Genomic DNA, 22159 nt, shown 5'->3' with positions numbered 1-22159 from the left:
TTTTGATTTCAAAACTGATGAAATGAGCTTTTTTTCATAAAAAAGTAAATAGTGCACAGGAAATAAAGCTTTACAATTGATGTTTTTTGTTGGTTTGAAGAGATATATCAGGTTGATCACAATAAAATTGTGGGCACACATTCTTATTGCTCATCTGATGATTCCAAGGATTGTGGTGATTCATCCATCCATCCATTAATTAAGTCCACTTTACCCCTTGGTGGATCACAGGAGGCTGGGATCTACCCAGATGACACTGGGTCAGAGGCGGGATACACCAGCCTGGCAAGCTGTTAGCCATGCTGTTACAAGGCTAAAACAACCACTCATGCTGACTCCCAAACCTACGGCTATCCATAATCACATGTTAAGATCCAAATATTTGGTTGGAAGAAGGGGTAACTGTATCATCCTGCTGCTCACATTCAAGATCCTCAGGTTAAATTGTAATAATTACCTCTGAGAAGGTTGTGTGGTTGGTTTGGTATATTTGTCTAATCGTTAGCTTCCTCTAAAGTTCTCGAGGATGTTGGATGAAAATTTCACCAAAGGAGAGTTTATAAGTAAATAGCTTTTATAGTTCATTCAGACCTGGATGACAGTGTTGGATTCTTTAAATGCGGTCTCAGCGAAAGATTGCAGTCTCACACAGTGTTTGTTATTATCACAATCCAGTGAATTTTTTGTTTTGAGCCATCATGAAATTCCAGATTAAACCTCTTTTGTTCAGCAGCTGACGACTAACATTCTCAATAAAATTACACAAACAAGCCCTATTCACAACATTTTTTACATTTTTTCTGCCACATTTAAAAAGTTTGTTTCAAAATTGCTTGAAAATTATATGGACACGTTCCTTACAATTCTATAAAGCCCAGAAATGCACGATTTAAAGTTACAGTCTCATAATTTAATAGATTTAAAGAGAATTTCTGGAAAATGTTCAGAGAATTTCTCCTATTAACAGTGGCTTTACAACAACGTGATAACTCACTTCACCCTAACCAGGCCAATGATGTACAACAGAAAGTCTTGAAAATAAGAAAAAAATCTTGGAACAGCAATTTTTCCAGTCACATCTCATCTGACCTCAGGTGAAGAAACAACTGGTGACACAGAACCAGAATGAGGCTGTGGGTTCAGATGGTATCAGCTTTCAGGTCCTGAAAACCTGCACTGAGCAGCAAAACTACAGCACTTCTTCAGCCTTGGTCTGAGTCAAGTTCCAGTGCAGTGGAAGACAAGGTACCTAAAGAAAATCTGCCCACAGTGACTACAGACTAGTTACCTCAACATTCCATTAAAGTCCTGGGGAAACTGTTTCTAACTAAGTAAACAAATAAGCACCTTTCAGGACCCTCAGCTGGTATTAAAGATGCCATCATCTACCTGCTTCTACAGTCATCTGGACAAAGCAGGCAGCAGAGTGAGGATCATGTTATTTGATTTCTCTAGTGCTTTTAATACTTTCAGCCCACATTGTTATGTTAGAAGCTGCAGAAAAAAACAGGTGGATACCTTTACAACCACTTGGATTATTGACCGCCTCACAAAAAGACCCCAGTTTGTGAGACAGAAGAGTTGTGTGTCTGCGAAGGTGGTCAGCAGCACAGAAGAACTGCAGGGAACTCTTCACTTTGTACACCTCAGACTTCTAGTACAACTCAGAGTCCTGTCATCTCCAGAAATACTAATATGACTCCATAGCTGTTTGGTGTATCAGTGAGGCTGAGTACAGAGAATAGAACAGAAATGAGTTTTCTGCCATTAGCGCAGGTACAGGTTCATGTGCATTGGAATTCTGGATGCTCGCTGGCCTGTGGTGTCTCAGGTTGTAGCCTGAATCCACCCACTGAAACAGAGCACGAGATGGGTAATGTTTGTCTCCAAGGATACTCTGTGCGTTCCTCTGACAGCATTGGGTGTATATGGTGTCCATGGAAGGGAGACTGGAAGTAATGACCTCTCTGCAGTTTTGATGACGCGATGCAGTGATTTCCTCTCGGCCAGGGTGATACTGCCATACCACTCTGTGATGCCAGTAGTGAGGACAGTTTCAACGACTCCTCTGTAGATCTGTGTGAGGGGGTAATGTTTAAGTCTGGCCTTCATTAGCATCCTGATGAAGTGCAGTCTCTTTTTACTGTTGTTACAGTCTTTTTTTCCCAACTGAGACTCTCACAAGGCACAGGAAGTTGTGGGTGCAGCGGAGGGGCTCGTCTCCTAAAGTCCAGAGTGAATTCTTTGGTTTTGTTTATGTTTAGTATGAGGTTGTTGTTGTCTCCATAGACAGCAGTCTTATGAGTGGTGTGGGAACATTCACCTCATTTTGAACCCAAAGAAGACAAAGGAGGTGATTACGGATCATAGGAGGACTAGGAATAAGCCACAAAAACAGTTTCCATCCTGGGATATAGATGGAGGTGGTGAAAGACGACATATAATTGGGGTTTACTTGGACGACAGATAAATTCTGTCTGAAGGAAGGAACAGAACAGACTGAGGAAGCTTAGGTCTTTCAATGTCTCATAGTTTCAGTGTCTGCACTAAGATGTCGCATATCTTTTTTGGAGAGTGCAGTCTGCTTTGTAGCCATTTGTTGGGGCAGCGGCATCGGAGAAACTGAAGAAACTGATGTAGAAGAATGGCTCTGTACTGGGGACAGCGCTGGAGCGCCTGGAGCTGATTATGCAAAGAAGAATGCTGCAAAAACGGATCAACCTAAAGGATAACATTGCACAACCTCCACACAACATACTGATCAAACAACAAAGAGTTTTCAGTTCTGCTCCACCAAGGACCATTCCCGTCTGCAACATATAGCCAAACACAATGACAAAATGACAATTTGTTCTCCTCATTTATTCATTATCTATACTATAACAATATCTCTTACCTTTGGGCATTAATAAAAAAATATTTAATTGAATTTAATTGAATTTCCAAAGGCAGCTCCTGTCACCAATTTTGAGCTCATAGCGTACATTTGCTTCAGCCTTGTTCGCACTGATATGTGGGTTCCAATCCAGATTGTCATACGAAGGGAGTGAGTCGGTCAGCTAGTCATCAGTTACGCAGTTAATCAGTCAGGCAGTGAGTAACCCAGCCAGTAAACATTTTTTCTTTGCTGTCATTTTGTTATTGTTGGCTCTATCTTTCTGTTTATATTGCCTCAATCACAGCTTGTTAGCAGAATCGCATGGGGTCTTCCTCTTCCCTCTGAACAATCTGCTTCCTCTACTACTGAATTATAGATATAGCTTACCTTCATTAACACTCTCCCAGGGAGGCATGTCCTATGAAATCCTTAAGTTACCCACCACCTACCCGTACCATATAAAATATTTATTTTTTACTGAAAATATTCTTTCCTCTTACATATTTTTCTTTTAATACTTCTTCTCATCTCCACAGCACTTTCACAGGGTATTAGAGAGATAGATAACAAAAGTTTTTTGTTTTTTTTTAACACCTCACCTTACTGCCGTAAGCTTTGCAGTCAAGCCATTCTGTCTGATCCTAACATGTGTACATTAATGTAAATCCACTGATGACCAGTCCTTCACCTCAAATTACTCAATGTTAAAACCTGCTGCATATTATTTTACTATCAAATATTTACGGAACATTTTCCCATCCAGGTGAATTCTTTCCTTAAGATTTTTCTGTTGCCATCACATCGTCATCACTTTTATATGCCTCTCATTCCTTGGTATCTTTTCACAAGACCTTTTGTCAAAAAATTCGCCTCCTCTCCATTCTATGGTTGTTCTTTGGTAACATTATGTCAGCTCCCGCTTTTCTTTGTCAGATTTTCACCTGTATCCAAACCTCCATTTCATTCAGATTATAATGGGTCAAATGCATTTAGCATGCCTCACGACTTCTCAGACAGATGTTGTCTCTTGCTTCATTTAACAATTTCAGCATCATGCAACATGTAGCAAGATCAATACTGTCTCCAAAGTTAAATGTAGGTTATGTGTGCAATTTACACATATAGCATGGCAGCGGTAACTTACTCTGGAGTAATGTTAAGTTTAATGACTGGTCACTGTGTTGGACATGGTTAAGGGTTATTCATTATTCGTCTACAAGCTGACTTTCTTACTAAATAACACTGAACAGACCCCTGAATTACTTCTTTAGTAGAGTGCTGGTGACATGCTGGTGTCTTGTGCTATTTACCGCATATTGGCCTAATGACTTTCATGCAAGTACACAAGTTGACAAAGACTATGAACCTTGTGTCTGACAATCAACTCATTTTTTATTTAATTTTTTTTACAAGAAGGGTATGTGGAATGTCCACCTATATGCATTTCACAAACACATTCAAATAAAAGTACTAAGTGACTAATAATCATTTGGTGAAAGCCTTCTACACATTTCTTCAAATTTTGGCTTTGTAAGTATTTATTCTGCTTATATTAGATGGCTGTGCCCTTTAAATGACTGAGTTAATTTATCAAGAAAGAAAGAAATGAGCCGCTCTAAAAAATTGTGACGTGGTTTTTTAAGATGATTGACAGATTTTTTTAACCAATAGGAACGGAGCTTTGTTGTAGCAGGCGGGGTTTCCTGTACACATAAACCTTGTTTAAAATGTCTCCTTAACAACCGATCTGAGAGTCAAACAGCAGAAGTTTTCGTTGGACAGACGCGTCGTAAGTAAAGCCTCTTTGATACGCTATACTTATCGACTAATTCCAACATACTCTATTTTTTTTCATATCAGGACTGTGGAATAAGGTATTGTGATTTTGTGGTAGCAAACGTGATTCAGTAGCATCAGCTGTTTGCTTTAAAAATAAGCTAAGCTAATTAGCTAGCTAGTGAAATCACTCGCTGTTCCTAACCCTACAGACCACGGCCACTTTTAGGAATGAACAGTGATGTGTGTCATCTGTCAACGTAATTCGAACCGTCTGTTTGTGTGTCAACTACGATTGGATAACTGTTGTCGCTAGCTAGTAGTGGCTCAGTGATGTCGGCTAACCTCCTCTCTAGTTGGGTCATTTTATAGCGTTGTGGGTACAGACAAGAGACTGACATGCAGAATTTCACTGCCCATGCTCCCGATTAAATGCCTCTCGGTCATTTAATAGGCTTTCTAACCAGTCAAATGTTTTAATTTGACACGTGAAACATGTTTAATTGCAGGAGTCGGAATGGCTGGGACGGGTGAGGTAAAGAAAGAAGAGGCCGATTACAAGAGACTGCACAGCTTCCCTCTTATCAGGGTAAGACAGGGCATCAGGATGCAGAACAAGAACATCTGTTCTATCATAACAACCACTTGCAAAACTAAGGTCATTTAATGCAGTTGGTAAAGTTCTGACTTATAAATTGCATGTACATTGTGAAGAAGACTTTGGGTAACTAACACATGGTGCACATAAAAAATATGCTTGCAGAAATTTGTGTCTGCTTTATGTTGCGGTTCCTCTTTTCTAAAACGTCCATGTTGTGAGGCTGAAGCACAAACGGTTCAACAGCGAGCACAAATATCACGATCCGTAAATTCAATCTGTCAACTTTAACTTTGGGTTGCGGCTAAGAAAGTTTTTAGAAGCTGGATGTGCAACTTTACAGATTCATCGAATGGAGTGGTGGCATGCGGTCATTCTCACATGGCTCACCTTCACATAAATGTTGCTTGTGGCTTCTTTCAGACATATCCTCCGTTAGTGTTGGACGGAGCCACCATGTACACACAGTATTTGCTCTTGGCAAGACATTGACCAACAGAGGAATAATGTAGCTGTGTGAAACACATTGAACAGTAGGAACAGAAGCTTTTATAAATGTTTAAGCTTGGTGAGCCAGAGGTGCATAAAAGCACTTCATCCAACCACTTGTTTAAAAAGCATAAGCATGTCTAAAAGTGGCATTTTCAACTAACTGCATCCACCACTGACATGTTTTACTGTCAGTGTTTAAGGATACTTAGCTATTCACATAGTACTCACTGTTATTGAGTTTATATTGTAACTATATAAACTAATCTATGCCCTGTTTGGTTCCAATGCATTACATTTCAAAACATTGGACATTTTTATTCCATTTTGTACATCTTTGCTACTGTCGCGTCTGTGTGATGCGTTCAGTGTCCAAAAGGCATTCAGTGATGACACTTGATCAATAGACTTTACATGTACCGGGTGGCTCTGCTTTCACCGTGTTTATAGAGAATTAAGTTAAATGCCATAAGACCTTTTTAATTCTTGTGTGTGTGTGTGTGGCTAACTTGCATATATGTGTGCGGTGCAGCATACAGAAGATGGAAAATACTAGTCCCTAACAACTTGTTTGTCCCCAGCACACAGACATGCCAGAGGAGATGAGGGTTGAGACCATGGAGCTGTGTGTGACGGCCTGTGAGAAGTTTGCCACCAACAATGAGGTGTGTGTGGCTCATGCTAGTGAGATGTGAGATGGATCAGAAATTAAATTCAGGCCCCTGTAATAGAATTAAGTTGTGCCCCAGTGTTGTGTCATGACTTTGTTTATAATTGCTATAATGCACTAGAATTTGTGTTCTTATTGCTTTTTTTTTTTGTCCATGATGTCCCAGAGTGCAGCAAAGATGATCAAAGAGTCTATGGACAAAAAATTTGGCAGCTCGTGGCATGTGGTGATTGGTGAAGGTTTCGGCTTTGAGGTCACACATGAAGTGAAAAACCTGCTCTACATGTTCTTTGGAGGGAGCCTGGCCGTGTGCGTGTGGAAGTGCTCGTAGCACCTCCTCACCGACATGGTCACGGGGCTGGGAATGAACATCGGCTACCCGCCAGATGCTGGTTCCACTGCTGTGGTGGCAGGTCATTTTGTCCACGCTGCCGGCCACTGTGGCAGACGATTAAGTTCTCGTCCAGCTTGAACTGCAGTTGGCAGTTGGGAAATACATGAAAGGGAATTTAGAGTGTGACAGTCACTTTGTTTGGTAGGCATGAAAATAGCTCCATGCCTCGTCTGCCACTGTTCTTTCTCCTCTTTGTTTTTTTTACCCTCCATCTAACTCGCATCCTGACCGTTTGTGGGCGTGCACGTGCAAGCAAGTTCAACTTTTACAAAAACCTACAGCCAGCCAGGGTCTCCAGAGTCCTTTATCCTCCTTCCTCTTCAGGGAGTGTGCGTGCGAGTGAGTGAGTTTACGTGTTTGTGTGTGCTGGACACGCACATTTTTTATTTGGAATAACCTCACAATGTCGCCGTCCACTGTAGTCTGAGCAGATTTGTGCGACCCTTTTCTGGCCATGCCCCACTGAACTTTCCACACGTGTCTTTCTCTCTAATACAGCACTAGTATTTCAATACAGTTTGTAATATTTTTTATGTGTACATATTTTGATGCAACTTGGGAAAAAAAAAAAGAAACTGGGTTTTTTTTTTTTGTTTTTCTTTTTTGAAGACCAGTATCATCTTCTTACAAGTGAGGGCTTAGATACTTCTGAACCTAACGAACAAGATCAGCCTTTTCTCCTTGTGAAGGTGTTTATAATTATCCCTGATAATATGACCTCGCTGGGTGACGAAGCAATGTGATTGTTTCATGTTGATGCCAGTTTTAATGATCCAGTGTAATGGACCATTACATGTGAACTGATCTGATTGTACATTAAACTAAAGCGTGATGAAATGGGAACTGGATCTGTTTTGTTTTTTTGTTTTTTTTGTTTGTTTTTTTTTTCATTTTGTTTATTGCTGCCTAATGGGTTTAAGTTTAAAAAGACATTTTAGGCTGAACTTCTAAGCAAATGCAATTTTGTGTGACTTCTGTGGGGGGAAAGTAGCTGTTGAAATGGAGAGGATGCATGACAACATTAGGAGTTTGTCCTTTAAAAAAAAAAAAAACAGTCCTTTATTTATAGAGACCGCTTCCAGCATTTCTAAAAATGAGACACAATTGTTTGATGTGTCAATCAAATTCGATTTTAATATCTGCTCAAAATATGTGCTTCACACAGAAGAGAAATGTGTCAGCAGCTGCTCTGAAACGGCTTTTTAAAGATGGAACCAAAAAAAAAAAACACCCAGTGGAGCAGACTAAGAAAAGATCCTTCCTGAAATATCTGACCAGCGTTTATATGGAAAGACGAAGTAAACTGTGAAGTGTCAAAGTGGATGATGGCAGCTGAACAAGGAAGGTTATCTCTGAGAAAGTAATGTTTAAAAGCTTTTTTTTTTTTTTTTTTTTTTGGCCTTAATATCCTTTTAATGTTTAGTGAAAGAAAGAAGTGCACTTTGAAGTAGATGTAGATGATGCCCATTTAAATGCATCAATTTGTCTGTAAAAATCTGTCCCAGTAAAAATATATTTCCGGTGCATCAATCTTCATCAGTGTATCAGTAAGGCTGGTGTTAAATAAACCCCAGTCCAGCTCCGATCGCCATGATTAGATCAAATAGATCCGATGTCCAAACAAACTGCGGCCTTGTTCTATGAAGCTGAATTTTTGCATCTGTTCAAAAACGGAGAAACTGGTGAAATATTGTGTTGACACTGTTTTGACAAATTAAACAAAGGAATTTACTTATTTTTTTGGAACTGAAAGATGTGGCACGTGTCTGCGTGAGAGAAATAAATACAGTATGTTATGCTGTGTCGCCCAAAGAGCAGAGACCACTGTGACCCAGCGGTGAAGGTACAGAGGACGCTGTTATTGACAAATTAGCAGAATCTGGCAACTTCTGCTTCAGCGTTTGTGTACCCGAGACACCATGCCCCCACATCAGGTCAACCTGCTCTCTGGGCTCTCAGACACTCCTGCCATTTCACCATCTGCCTTTTGTTCACATTTACATGCAATATCTTTTATTTCAATTTGTAAGAGAATGTGTTAGTATGCCCATGAGGAGCCCGGCTTTGACTCTTACTCAGACTTTGATCATATTCCGAATATATTCCTCTATGAAAAGTGAAACCCGCTCATATCGTGGATGCAAGTTTCTGACTGTGTGTGGAGTCGTCTTGAGTTTTTCATATTCTCAGCAACTGTGATGATGATTGGAAACCCTGCAAAGGTGTTCACATGCCACAGTATAGTAGAGTCATCGGTGTAGAATATCCAGGTCTCTGGGACCTCATTCAGGTTGGAGAAAACAGAAAAAGATGTTTAACATGTGTAGAACACTTTCAGCATACTCCAAAAATCTCATCATGGCATCATATTGACACGCTTATTTTCTCACCCAATGCAGAACATAGAAAAGTCCAATTATCTGCTCTCTTACTTGAGTAACACTTGAGATTGTCCAAATAAGAAGTTACTGTTGTTTGCTGTGTTAACTGGTTCAATGAGTCACACATGGACAGCACAAAATGTACATAATATTATTCTGCGCCTTGTTTCTCTCCCACTGTTGTCTCTGTAGAGCCTTTGTTCGAGGCTGCTGAAGTAAAATGAAGTTTTACTCCTCAAGTGGAAATTTCTTTGAGCCGAGCAGATTGAGCTTTGAACCACTTTTGTTGAAATGCCAGAAACATTAAACATTTAGCTCTGTCAGCCACAAAAAAAAAAAAGGATTAGGCGTCTCACACAAAATGTAAGCTCTGTTTAACTATAGCAAATGAATCACTAACTGTCTGAAACACTGACGCAAAGTCATAGTGTTGCACTGATTTTTGTGCACTTACAAACCAGCATTAAAGTGTATATAAACTAAGGTTATCTTAGGTGGAAACTGAACATACAAGTTTGGATGTGCAACGATTGTTGTCCTTGCATTAACAGAATATTTCTAAATGGCTTTTTTCTTGCCTAAATGTTATGAGTAACCCCTGAATTGTGTTAAAACTGTAAGTCATAATCCTCCAGTCATTTTTATCCACAATGAAGCCAGCTGCCTGTTTTACTGCATGTACTGGTTCCCTAAGCACCAGAACTGTACAACACTATACATTACTAACAGTCAGGGACAATTAGTCTGGAAGTAATAATAACTCCTATCTAATCCCCTGATTAGATAAAAGCATTAAAAACTAGAGAGGAAAAATCTCCGGCGACCTGTCCAGGCTGTATCCTACCTCTCACTCAGTGGTAGCTGGGATAAGCTCCAGCCTACCCTCTCCACGACCCTGGATTGGATTAAGTGGGTATAGAAAATGGATGGATGGATGGATCATAGCTTGCCTTAAAATAGACCCGTCATTTTAACACGTCATTTTACAGATCTCCTCTTTCAGTGAGAGTGAGAGAGAATGCTTCCCTGTTTGGAAAATACACAAATGTGTCGCAGGCACAAAAGAATCCCTCCACTGAACCACATTACCTCCAAAGTTGTGCTGGATATCATGAAAAAATAAAAATGAAATGCAGAATTCATGCCCGTCAGTAAAAAAAAAAAAAACTTGCTTTTTGTCTTTAGTGATTTTAATTTTCCATCGAGACCAGGGTGACTGTCGCAGCAGTGACACAGCAAGGCTGCATCATCTCTGTCACACTCTACCTTCAAAGAGATTTGGAAGAACTTCTCAAATCAATGATTAATAGAATATTAATAGCTTTTTTTTTTTTTTTAGATCCTAAAAAGCCAAGAAACACTTCCACAAAACAACAAGTTAAACTAATGGAAGGTGGAAAAACAACATAAACGTTTAGATGAGACCAGAAATCAGATTCCCTAACTGGCAGTTATGTGTAACTCCACTGCCAAACCTCTCCAGCCCCCCACTGTGGATTTTCTTCATTCATTAAAACTTAAAAAGCACCCTCACTGTGATGGTTTTATAAAGTGTTTATAAAGTTCTAATTTGTCGTTTAAGTACAGAAAAATGTTTCATTTTGAGAGGTTGGTGCAAGAAAAAAGACAAGGAAAATCAGAAGTTCTAGCTGTGCAGAAAAGTCAGAAACATGTACTTAAACTACGTAGGTTTAGTGAAAATATTTTAAGACATTTACCAGGAAAGTCACTGATTTTTTTTTTGTTGAGAAACAGTCCCAGTTTGAGGATTGCTGACCTAATTTTGCATGTAACCATCCTAGCGTAATAACGAGATGGTTTTGAAAGGGATACATCTGGATGTGCTGGGATTTATGCCAGCGTAATACACTGATAGCTTTCACGCAGATTTACCTGAGCGACCTATTTCCTGCGAAGGAATGAACACATTCAGCAATTACTAATCTGGTAGATTTTGTGTTGGGAAACACAAAACCAAGAGAACCACCTCATCCATATTTCACCTCAGACAGTTTTTATATAACTCCTCCCTCTGCTTGTGTCTTGGTGACATTCTAAAATATTCATACGAAGAACAGAAAAGTCACTCTTGCAACTGCAAGTTTGTTCGGTCTCAACACTGAAAACTCTCCCCAGTACTGGGAATGAGGGCTAACTTTCCTGGTAGAGGCTCTGTAGGGATTTTGATGGACTTTACAGACATATTTCCATCAGAGGAAATGTTAAAAGTCAATCACCCTTTATGGCATTACCAAACAAATGGTCTTATATATTCCAAGTTTGATTAGGACTTACTGGAAAAAGCATATGCCTTCACTTTCTCTGCAGGTCATGGTTTTTCAATGTGAGATAGGTGACCTGTAAACAGAAATTGACGTGTTATTAGCCTACTGTCATTTTGTGTGGCTGGGGAGTTTCCTATCTGATGGTGGTGATGGTCAGTAAACAGCAACGTCTCCATTCACATACACTATCTACACCTCGGATTTTTGGTGTAATTCTGAGTTATGCCTCCTGCAAAAGTTCTCTAATTACTCTGCAGTGATGGGGTGTATTAGAGATGGGCAGGAGTCAAAGTACAGGAAACTGGTGGAGAACTTTATAGAGGAGTCCTTGCAGTAATTAGCTGCTCCCAAATGTCACCAAGACCAAGAAAAGGATTTCACCGTCTATGGCAGAGTGGGAAAGAGAACCTAAATGTAGGACTCAGCAGGGGATGACAAGCAGGAGTCAGAGCTAAATGTATTTAATAAACCAGCAGTGTGCAGGACAACCAAAGACCTTAACATTAAAACAAACTGGAGACTGGCTGACAGCAAGCTGCGATCGGGAGCTGGCACTGAACATGGTAAAAAAAATGGCAATTTTCTATTAGGGGAGATGATTAGGGGAGATGGGAGGAGATGATAACAAAGTAGACATGGAAGTCATTAACTTAACTGGAGGAGCAACTGTGACGCTGCGTGTAAGAGGGGGGTCGGCTGATTTTACACTCTGAAGAACTTCAGCTGTTTCAGTGAATGCGCTCAGATCCTGAAGATCTGGTCTGTGGTGACGAGTACCATCTGCGGTCCCGTGCCATCAGTGCCAGAGATGCCAGCAGGAAAAATAAAGTTCTTCATATGGCCAGAAAAAGATTGGGCAGCACGTGGGAATGTTTGACTAAGAGATGGGTGGGATGTCACGGAACAGAATGCTCTCTGTCATACACAATTCATCCCACCATCCCAATAACCTCCCCCTTAGCACAGATAAAGTATCTATCTATCTACACATTTAGGAGACAAAATTCTAAACCAATTTAAAGATTTATACATAAAACAACATAAAACTGGGGGATATGCATTAAATTAAAATATGAAACTATACAGAGCCAAAAAACAAATATATTAAAGATGGAATCAATTTGGAGACTTCTCAGGTCTAAGCAAAAGGACAGCCACAGTCAAAGTGTTCATATTGATTATCGCAGCACCAGGCAATAGAAATTTAGCTTTTATTTACATGAAGCTGCAAATATGAGTCCTCCAATGGTTAATGTTTGACTTCAAAGGGTTTTAGGGCATCACACTGGCCTCATAGGAAGCTTCTCACCGTGTAGGAAAAACTCTGTGCTGTATCTTAGCAACCTCCTTACCACCTGTGATGACAAGTGGAGCTTTGAAGCATCCCCGAGTGTGTGTGTGCGTGTGTGTGTATGTTGTTGACACACACAAGAGATAAAAAAGAGAAAGGATCAATGGTTGAATATAAAGTGACAGACAACTCAGAATTCTGCAGCTATTGTTAGAAATGGTATGTAAAATATGGATTTTCGAGAATTTATGGACTTAAAATTGAAAGATATCAGTTGTTCAAAAGTACAAAGAGTTTATGTGTAGATGAGTCACAGAGGATCGTGTTAGATCGGGTGCAACAGAGGACAGAAGAAACAAAGAGGGAGGGATGAATATTTTATCTGAATATCAATTGTGGACTTTTTTAATTGAGAAATAAGAAACACAGTACAATATTAATGTGTGTTTCAGTAGGTGTCTGTGGAGCAGTATCCATTTTGATCCCTGGTAGCCAAACTGATGCTTTCTATCTATCGGCCAAAGCCGAGACAGAAATAAAAGGGGACTGTAAATTTAGTTCAAATAGAGGAAGGTTTTTAGATTAAAAGAGAACAGAAAGATGGAGGAGATAAAAGATGAGGGCTGTGTGTGGATGTGTGGATCAAACCTAAAACAGTCTGTTCATAATACATCAATGGGGAGACTGAGGCAGAGAGCAGGCAAAAAGTGATTAGTCAAAGGCAGAAAAGGGTTCTGGGCTATCTGAAATGAGAAATATTGGAGGGAAGGGAATTGAAATGACAATTATGATTTTGCTTTCATCTTGACTTATGATTGATTTCTCTCATGGTTGTGATAACAGTTTACTTTTTCCTATTAGATTTGCAAATTAAAGAAAGAAAGTAAAGAAAATTCTACTGGTATTTTGATATTGTCTCTTAACGTTATGAAACACGACATCCACTTTAATTCTTGAATCTCTTTGAATCTTGAGAACCATGTAGAATATATACCAGATTTATTAGCTGTATGGCTAATCAATGATAGTAAATTATTCCACAAATGATTGTCATAAAGAAAAGAAAAAGTGCGAAGAAACATTCTCCATGTTTTGTTTTGTTTTGATCACTGAGCACATTAAAGGGTTAAATAAAGTTTATGCCACATGCATGCTAAAGAATGCTTTTTTTCTTCAAATGTGCTTTGGTTTTTATAACATCAGCATGAACATTTTTTTTCATTTGCATTTAGATCATGTTGTTATCCAACACTTCAATATCTTATGAGTGCTGGTGAATAATGAATGAACACTGTGTGAAAGAGCTAAATTCAAACGTTGTCAGTTTACCCTGTTACGCTGATATAGATGAGTCACGTTGCCGTTTTTTTTTTTTGTCAATATGCTCTCCACAGAGTGTCACATGCTCATGACACATACCACATGGATAGCGCTGAGTGTCACACTCACACACACACACACACTTACACAACATGTTGCTATGCACATGCTTTAAAGAGCCATACTTCACAGGAACGATGTATCCTGTGGGAGCCACGAGGCCTGAGGTGCCTGAATCAAAGTCTCAATGCAGACTCATGCAGAATATAAAATGTCTGTCCAGCTCACAGATGCTTCAATTTCAACTCCTGAGTGTAGGTCATTTAACTTGTAGAAGACACAAAGAAATGCTTCCTCTGTCCCTTCAGTTTGATTCTCATTGCAATAATTCCCTGACACATATTTTCCAAAGCTAAAATTTAAGAAATCATTTAAGAAAGTCAAACCAAACTTTAAACCAGCCAGACTATGTGTGCAATTAGACTGCTCATTCTGCAACAATGGCACAAATAACAGAAAATTTAATACTGCAATTAACATGTTTTGCAAGATAGACTGAATAACTGTGCAAAGTACATTTTGACTTTTGACACATGTAAGTGTATGAGTGTGTGACTAAGGTTGGAACATATTGTTCATCTCTGCACTGCCATCAGAGGTACTGTTAAAAATAAACATTTCAAGCTTAAAGTAAGCAGCGCTGGATTTTTCCTGTTGTACCCAGTACTGTGTCTGAAAAATAATGGTTAGAAATAAAATTTTGAGCATGAGAAAAGATCTTTTTATGCCAATGTTTGCAGCGTATGAAGTAATATAAGTATTATAATGTAATTTGTAATGTATTTGGTCCTTATAGACCATATAGAAAAAAACAGAGTCGAGTTTTGTAAGACAAATACAATGTCAAAAAAAGGCCTGGTTCAAAAGAGATGTGCAAACAAATTGATTTATGTTCGGATCACTTTAACCTGGCACCAATCCCCACCTGAACCTTGTAGAAAGTAGAGAAAAGTACAAACAGTTGGGTAAATATTGCCTGGATGCTGGACACTCTCTCTTCAGGCTTGTGGTAAAAACAGCAAGCGGAGCTCAGAGGTGTCAGGAAGCTTTTAAAAGGAAGGAACGTGTTGGTAAGTTTCTTTTATCTTCCTGTATAAAATGATTTTACACTGACTGGAATAAATGGATTTCAATGATATATGAGAATTGAAAGAAATAGGAATACATTGGCACTTACACTGTAAAGTGCTTCATTAAAGCCTTTTCCCATGCCTTGATTCTCAGTATTCCAACTGTACTTTCCATGACACTGTTATTATATCTTCACTATTCTTCAAACACATTCTTATACCACACTTTTAAATTTTCCTTCCATGCAATTTCTTCCCATGACCTTCTTATTCTCTTTTCAGTATAATGACATGGCGTGTGCGTCGTCGCTCCAGGACAATCTGTCTGTCCTTGGCCTTTATTACAATTTTCCTCCACCTCCTTCTGGCACTTGTCTTGCTTTCCACTCACCACCTGCCCTGTGACCCCCCACTGCCACCAAAGATACATGTCCTTAGAGACTTGGCACATACCAACACTACCTCCTCAGCAGGGATCAGAGGTTCAGCTGAGCTTCCAACTGATACCTTACAAAAAGATTCTTCCCATGAAGATGCCAAAAAAGACAACAAAGGTCAAGTGCACTCACTTTCTTATAAAAGCTTGTCAGTGAAAGAAGATAAAAATACCCCAGCCACCATGGCAACAACTGAGAGTCGCTATAGTGCCAGTCAAACTGAGTCTTTGGAATCTGACTTGTTAAAGTTGGAGGCACTGTTTGACCATCCACTTTACAACATGCCCAAGCCAACTATTCCTGAGGATGACTGGCTACTGAGAGTGAAACCAAAGGTGAAGGCAAGTGAGAGAAGCTCCCAAATGTGGTCAGTATGACACAGTTAATGAGCCAAAGACTGTGCTTGTGTGTTTGTGTGACTGACTTCTTCTGTGACCAAATATGCATTATTTTGCTTTTCTCATTTTTAATTTAATTATTTCAGTTTGACTTTGCTTTAATTTTAACCTCGCTCTGCAAACGACAAAACAAACAGGCTTAGGAAAAAGCTAAAAAACACATTGAATTGAACAGGATTAAACAGCATCATACAGTCGGGACATTCTTGTTCTGACTGAGGTCATATACCAGTTGGTTTCTTTGCATTCTCCTCAGATATTTACCGTAAAAGATTTTCACCAGATGGGTCAGACTGCAGGGAGCAAACACTCTCTTGCTGTCATAGGTGGATCATACAGTGACATACAGTGTTGCTGCTTTAGGTTTCTGTTGTAACTCTATAGCCACTGTATGTTGTCACGAAACCAAACTCAATGATCTTGAGTATTTGGAGACAAAAGCTTCCTTAACATAATATTTGTATAGTGGCTGCTCCAAATCTTTAACTCCTTCAATAATTTGGAAATCTTTTTTTTTAATTTTTTTTAAATATTTATCAAAATATTGTAAAAGTGCCTTAGACAGTGTTATCAAATTGCTTTTTTTGACATTCCAAAACTTCCAAATGTTTTGGTGTTTAATATGACAACCTGAATAAACCATGATTGCCCAATGCAAACAATCCCAGTGCTGACCCCTTTAACTTTTGATCAATTTGAGGGAATTATCTTTCCTGTGCCACTTCACTGCCCCTTAACTCCTGTTTCTTTCTCCTAATGAGCAGGCAGGTGTCTTCAGTGGCATCATTAACTTGTTCTTCTGTGTGAGTGGGTGAATGATGCTAATTCTAAAACCCCTTGTTTGTTAAGGCAGAAAGGTACCACGTGTTTACAATATATTAACCACGTGCAGTCTGTTTCCAGGGTGAGTGCCAGCCAAGACGGCTATGAAGACGTCCAGTGGAACCGCAGCAGTAACAGCCACCCTCCATGGCTGCGCTTCCACCTGGGTATCACACGCTGGGAGCTCTACGCGCATCTTGACCCCAAAATTGAGCTTTTGACCCAGCAGCTGGCCACAAACCTCATTGTCAATGCAGGTATGGCATGTGCAAAGTAGCTTTTCAGTATGTATTCAGCTGTTTTACCCCTCAAGAGTATGATATAAGCAGAGCACAGAGCCTGATACTGTTTTACCAGCAGCACACTGATCAGGCATCACAGCTGAGGTGTTAAACAAGCAGCGGCTGTATGCTTTTCATGTCAAGGACAGGGGCGTCTGATTCAGTTTAATTAAAATAGATGGACTATGCTTGGACTGCAATCTGCACAAAATTACACTTTGAGTTGAAAAGAGGTATATCTAATATAAATAACTTTGAAATTCTCAGCCAAACGTGGTTGTAAAGGTTTGTGGGCCACAGGGAATGTAATGGCAGAATAAATAAGAAGGCTGTTGTGATTGTGTGATCTGTGGTTTAGGGCTAGACTTTCAAATACAGAATCACTTTGAAGTCCTTCTGCGATGAAAGCTGTGAAGCTTTGAGGGACCTTGGACATTCAGTCACAAACTGTATGAGTTCAGTGGATGGCCAAGAACATAAGAGACAATTGTCCTGCGGCAAACTTTTTCGTGTCAACTTTTTCACTGTGTATTCTCTATGAGCTTTGGGAAGACTTTCTGGTTAGACTCCTGGAGATACTGGCTTCTGGCTGGTTCTTGTTTCTCACCTATTCTCACCTATTTGTTTCAAGTTAGCTAACATCACCCACCATTAGCCTCTGTTTATATAGGAGTAGTGCAGCAATGGCAGAAACAAACCTTAACAGTTTCAAACTGAGGCAGGGTTAATTAGATTTCTCTGACAAAAAAAAAATATGTATATGCACATATATTTTCACATATACAAATACATTTTCTGTGAGATGATATGATCGTACCTTCATACAACCTTGTCAAAACTACTCATACAGTACTTTGCAAAAGTCTTGAGCCATCTATCATTTCTTTAAATAATGCCAGGAAAACAAGAAGTAGGTGCAGTGATTTGTTGAAATGTGCAAACAGAAATGGGAATAAATTGTGAAAGGTAAAAGCAAAGTTTGTGCAAATGCAACAAGACTGAGACACAGTGTTTAGTATGAGCACCTTTATTTCTCAACAGTTTGAACCCTCTTAGAGAAGCTCTCTTGTAATTTCTTTAAGTAGTCTTAAGTCTGCCTTTTGTTCCATTCTCTGTCAAGATTACCCCACACTGCTTCAATAATGTTGATATTTGGGCTTAAGAATGGCTTCTTGGCAGCCACTCTTCCATGAAAACCATTTCTGGTGAGGCCTCAATAAACAGTAGATGTAGTTATTTGCTGTATTTTATTCCTATTTCTTAAGGACATGACTTTCAGATACTAGTCACCTCTTGTAGATACTTTTTTAGGCCTGGTATTTCCTTCATTCTCCAGTTTCCTACTTTCCTCAAACATCCTGTTGATGTTTGCATAGTTTGGCATAGTTTGACATAGTTTTCTGCTAAAAGCTCTTTAGGAATCACCAAAATATTATTCCATGCCAGTCAAATTGTGTCATCTGTGGAGTTTTTAGTGGATGAAACTAAAGAAATTGAATGAAATTGCATTTTTGTGACAGCTGTGAGAGGTGGCTTTAGACTTTTGCACAACACTGTAGTTTTAGGGCTCATGTACATGCTTTTACCATCCTAGTTTAAGATTGACTTAAACAATTTTTGTTACAGAAGTACATGTGTAAAAGAAGTGCAGTTCAGCGTCGATTCAAATTATTCTGACCTCTTAATCTGTCCTTGATCTTTTCATATATAAATATACAGAAACAAGCCTAAAAAAACAGAGGAGAAATATATCAACAGCTTAAATAGAATAACTATCAGGATGAACAGAATTAGAGCTATTACAAAAATTTACTAACATTTGGGATACATCCTTCCAAAATATTGTACTGAATGGGTCCGATAATATGAATATCAATTAAGCTGTGTAGCTCTGACAGGAATTGATTCAAATGATGCAAAGTGCTGGCAAATATATCAAAGCCATGTTGGTGTAAAGCACATAGATGGAGGTGGTTGTGTGTACACACAAACTGATTCAAATGTCTAAAGTGTCTTTGTGATGACGCACACATCCTCCTCATTACATTTTGGGTATGCTTGCTCGCATATGCTGGCGTGATCCGTTCATGGCCAGTGTGTTTGGTCACAGTGTGGTATGTGCAAGTGAAGTGAATGTGCCTTGTGCTTTGTTGCTATGGAAACATTTTCCGTACTGTTTTTCAGTGCAGAAGTCTGGAGGGACACAACTGAAGCTGGTGATGTCATTTCCCAACTATGGACAAGCCTTGTTCAAACCTATGAAGTAAGCTACACATGGAACAACAACATGTTGAACAGACACCTGAGACATGTACAGTTTAATCCGATACTAAGAAGAAAAGTGTTCAACACTGTGAAAATTACACCCTTATCTTAAATGTCTGTCTGCAGATAGATAACATTGTGTTAACATCCTGAGCCTGTGTGCGCTTACTCAGATGAAGCAAACAAGTAATACAGATTTTACCACGTCTTGATGCAGAATGTATTTGTGACTTTGCCTTTTCTCCTACAGGCAGGAAAGACATGAAGAGACCAACTACAACCTCTACTACTTCTCTGACTTTGAGAGACATAATGCAGAAATTGCAGCTTTTCATTTGGACAGGTACAGAGTCTGAGTTTTAGATTAAAGATACTACAACACAACCACAGTGAGCCGCTTAAGAGAAATGGTGGATGAAGTATCTACATAAAGGGTACTTGTTATTTGAAACTGTTTCTCGTCTCTCCCCTTCCTTCTCTGGCCTTTTTTTGGTCTTTTATCTCTGCACTTGACTCTGTCCTCATCTCACATCTTCTTTTATTCTCTCTGCAGAATTTTGGGCTACAGGAGAGTCCCTCCTGTGGTTGGGAGGCTGGTGGACGTGGTCAAGGAGATCAAAGATGTCACTCCTGACCGCAAGTTGGCCAAAACCTTTTTCAACTCCCCTGGTACACACTCCTCAATTATTCATTCAGATTGCTTGAATAGCCTTTGAAAGGCTAATTACAAATGTTGTGAATAATATTCCTTCCTTCAGCCACTTCAAACCTCTTCAGTGTCAATTTTTACTTTGTCATTGCTTTTGCCTCCCCATACTTAGCCCTTTTTTTCTTTCTTGGTGCACCTCTTGCTCCCCCTAGTGGGAAATGTGTGCTTCTATGGCCAGTGTTCCTACTACTGCTCCACTGAGCATGCTGTGTGTGGCCGTCCCCGGGACTTGGAGGCCTCCTTGGCTGTAATGCTGCCAGATCTTTCTCTGGCGCCTCGCAAAAGTTGGAGATCCCCTTGGAGACGCTCGTACAGCCGCAGCAAGCTGGCAAAGTTAGTGGATATAGACCATTCAGTGTGCTGGATGATAATAAGTGATTCAGCATTTCTACCTCTGCATGACCGAAAATAACTTACAATAAAGTGAAAGTTAGTTTTCACAGGAGCTCATTGTTTTCTATGTTTATTCTAAATGATTTTATTCATTTTGTTGTTCTGCTCACAAGTGTCTTGTGTGTTTCAGATGGGAGACAAACCCTGATTACTGTTCAACGGTAAAAAAGACCCCTCCTTACAACAAAGGCACAAGGCTGGTGGACTTCATAGATCTGGTCATATTGGATTTCCTAATGAGTACGTCTGTTCTGTGTACACCGAGTATCAGAGGACAGAGTTTATTTTTAGAAGCAGCATTCGTGTTATGAGTATCGAGTGGGATACAGAAGGTTGTCAAGAGTTGATGGTTTTGTTGTCACCTGGGCCTCGGCAGAAAAGTTTGGCTTTTTAAAAAGCTTTTTGAGGGTTCAGTGGGAATTTTTCACAGCCGACATTTTGACAGAGTAGAAAAAACAGTCAGATGAAGGTTCTGTTGTTGTGTATGCTATCTCACTCGACTTTTCCTGCAATGACAGATGTAAGATCTCAGATGAAGAAGAGTTTATCTTTTCCTCAACAAACATTCTTAGCTGTATGAAAAAGGGTGCTACTAACAGCACTAATAACAGCTCAGTTCTAAATCCAACTCAGCCAGCACTGACTTTATTAATAAAAACATGTGCACAACTATAAAATGTAAAGACACCCTTATCTCTAAAAAAACAGTATACAGGTAAAAACCACAACCACTTTTGACTCTGTATAAATTAATACATTTTAAAAAATGCAATGTGTGCATGCTTTGCAAGTTGCTGCTGTTGTTTTGGACAAGATGTTCTTTTTAAAGAGATTTCTAATCTCAACGAGATGCTTCATTGAAACATTTATAAATGAATTCTCATGCTCTTTTAAGATGAACCAAGGCTAAGTGGTGAACTGTTCTGTATAAATCCTGCATCCACACAATGTTTTTTTCAGGGAAGGCTTTGTGTATTGCAGGAATCAGTGCTAAACCACATTTTGATCCTATTGAAACAGCATGGCTTCATAGTGAATGAGCCTGGGTGCTAAAGTAACCTGTCTGCTTTACAGTCTCCTCAGCCATTGAAAACGTTTGGCACTTTATAAAATGAAAAATATGACACAAGAAACAGTTGGACAGCAGAAGTCTTGTTTCAAACCTGATGACAAATGCATTTGGCTGTTATTTGGGCTCACTTAAGCATTTATGGTTTAGTCACGGCATGGGTCATTTGTGTCATGTGAGTTATTTGTGGCCATGAACTGGGCCAAACTGGATTGTATCAGTTGTATGGGCTAGATTCAACCCAAATGCAGATTCATTTGGGTCATGCCTGGTGGATATGTAGCTAAGTCCTTGGCAGCCATCACCTTTGGTGAACAATGTCATTAACGGCAAAATGTGGGCCAAAGAAAATTCGGATTTAGACCATGTTTGGACCCTTTCTATCTGGTAAGCAGGAAACGGAATGTCACTTTCAAAACGTCAGCGATTCGTCTCCTCTTATGCTTACAGAGTGATGTTCAAGGAGGGTGAACGTGTCCCTGTCACAACCTTTTAACTTATCTAAAATATATTAGATTTAATATTTAGTAACATTTCACACAGCGTGTCAACTTTAGTGTATGTAATGCATTT

The 22159-nt window shown here is 39.4% G+C and overlaps 2 protein-coding genes across 2 annotated transcripts in view; both read left to right on the top strand.

Annotated features, from left to right (window-relative positions):
* Window positions 1–4581: 4581 nt before the first annotated feature.
* LOC140305706 (dynein axonemal light chain 4) lies at window positions 4582–7648 on the top strand. Its single transcript, XM_072384677.1, has 4 exons — window positions 4582–4667; window positions 5164–5243; window positions 6323–6406; window positions 6578–7648. The coding sequence occupies exons 2-4, from the start codon at window positions 5172–5174 to the stop codon at window positions 6740–6742; spliced, it is 321 nt and encodes a 106-aa protein (XP_072240778.1). The 5' UTR covers window positions 4582–4667; window positions 5164–5171; the 3' UTR covers window positions 6743–7648.
* Window positions 7649–15134: 7486 nt separating this feature from the next.
* LOC140305699 (extracellular serine/threonine protein kinase FAM20C-like) overlaps window positions 15135–22159 on the top strand; it is a 31431-nt gene continuing 24406 nt past the window's right edge. Inside the window, exons 1-8 of the mRNA XM_072384669.1 lie at window positions 15135–15212; window positions 15495–16016; window positions 16951–17126; window positions 19335–19413; window positions 19666–19758; window positions 19969–20084; window positions 20277–20457; window positions 20648–20757. Coding sequence (XP_072240770.1) covers window positions 15499–16016; window positions 16951–17126; window positions 19335–19413; window positions 19666–19758; window positions 19969–20084; window positions 20277–20457; window positions 20648–20757 — 1273 coding nt within the window. The 5' untranslated portion in view covers window positions 15135–15212; window positions 15495–15498. The remainder of the gene's footprint in view (window positions 15213–15494; window positions 16017–16950; window positions 17127–19334; window positions 19414–19665; window positions 19759–19968; window positions 20085–20276; window positions 20458–20647; window positions 20758–22159) is intronic.

Source organism: Leuresthes tenuis, unplaced genomic scaffold (assembly GCF_036924035.1).
Source record: "Leuresthes tenuis unplaced genomic scaffold, fLeuTen1.0.hap1 SCAF_4, whole genome shotgun sequence".
NCBI classification, from domain to species: Eukaryota; Metazoa; Chordata; class Actinopteri; order Atheriniformes; family Atherinopsidae; genus Leuresthes; species Leuresthes tenuis.
The sequence above is the reverse complement of the archived record's forward strand: the minus strand, read 5'-3'. Positions and strand labels throughout refer to the sequence as shown.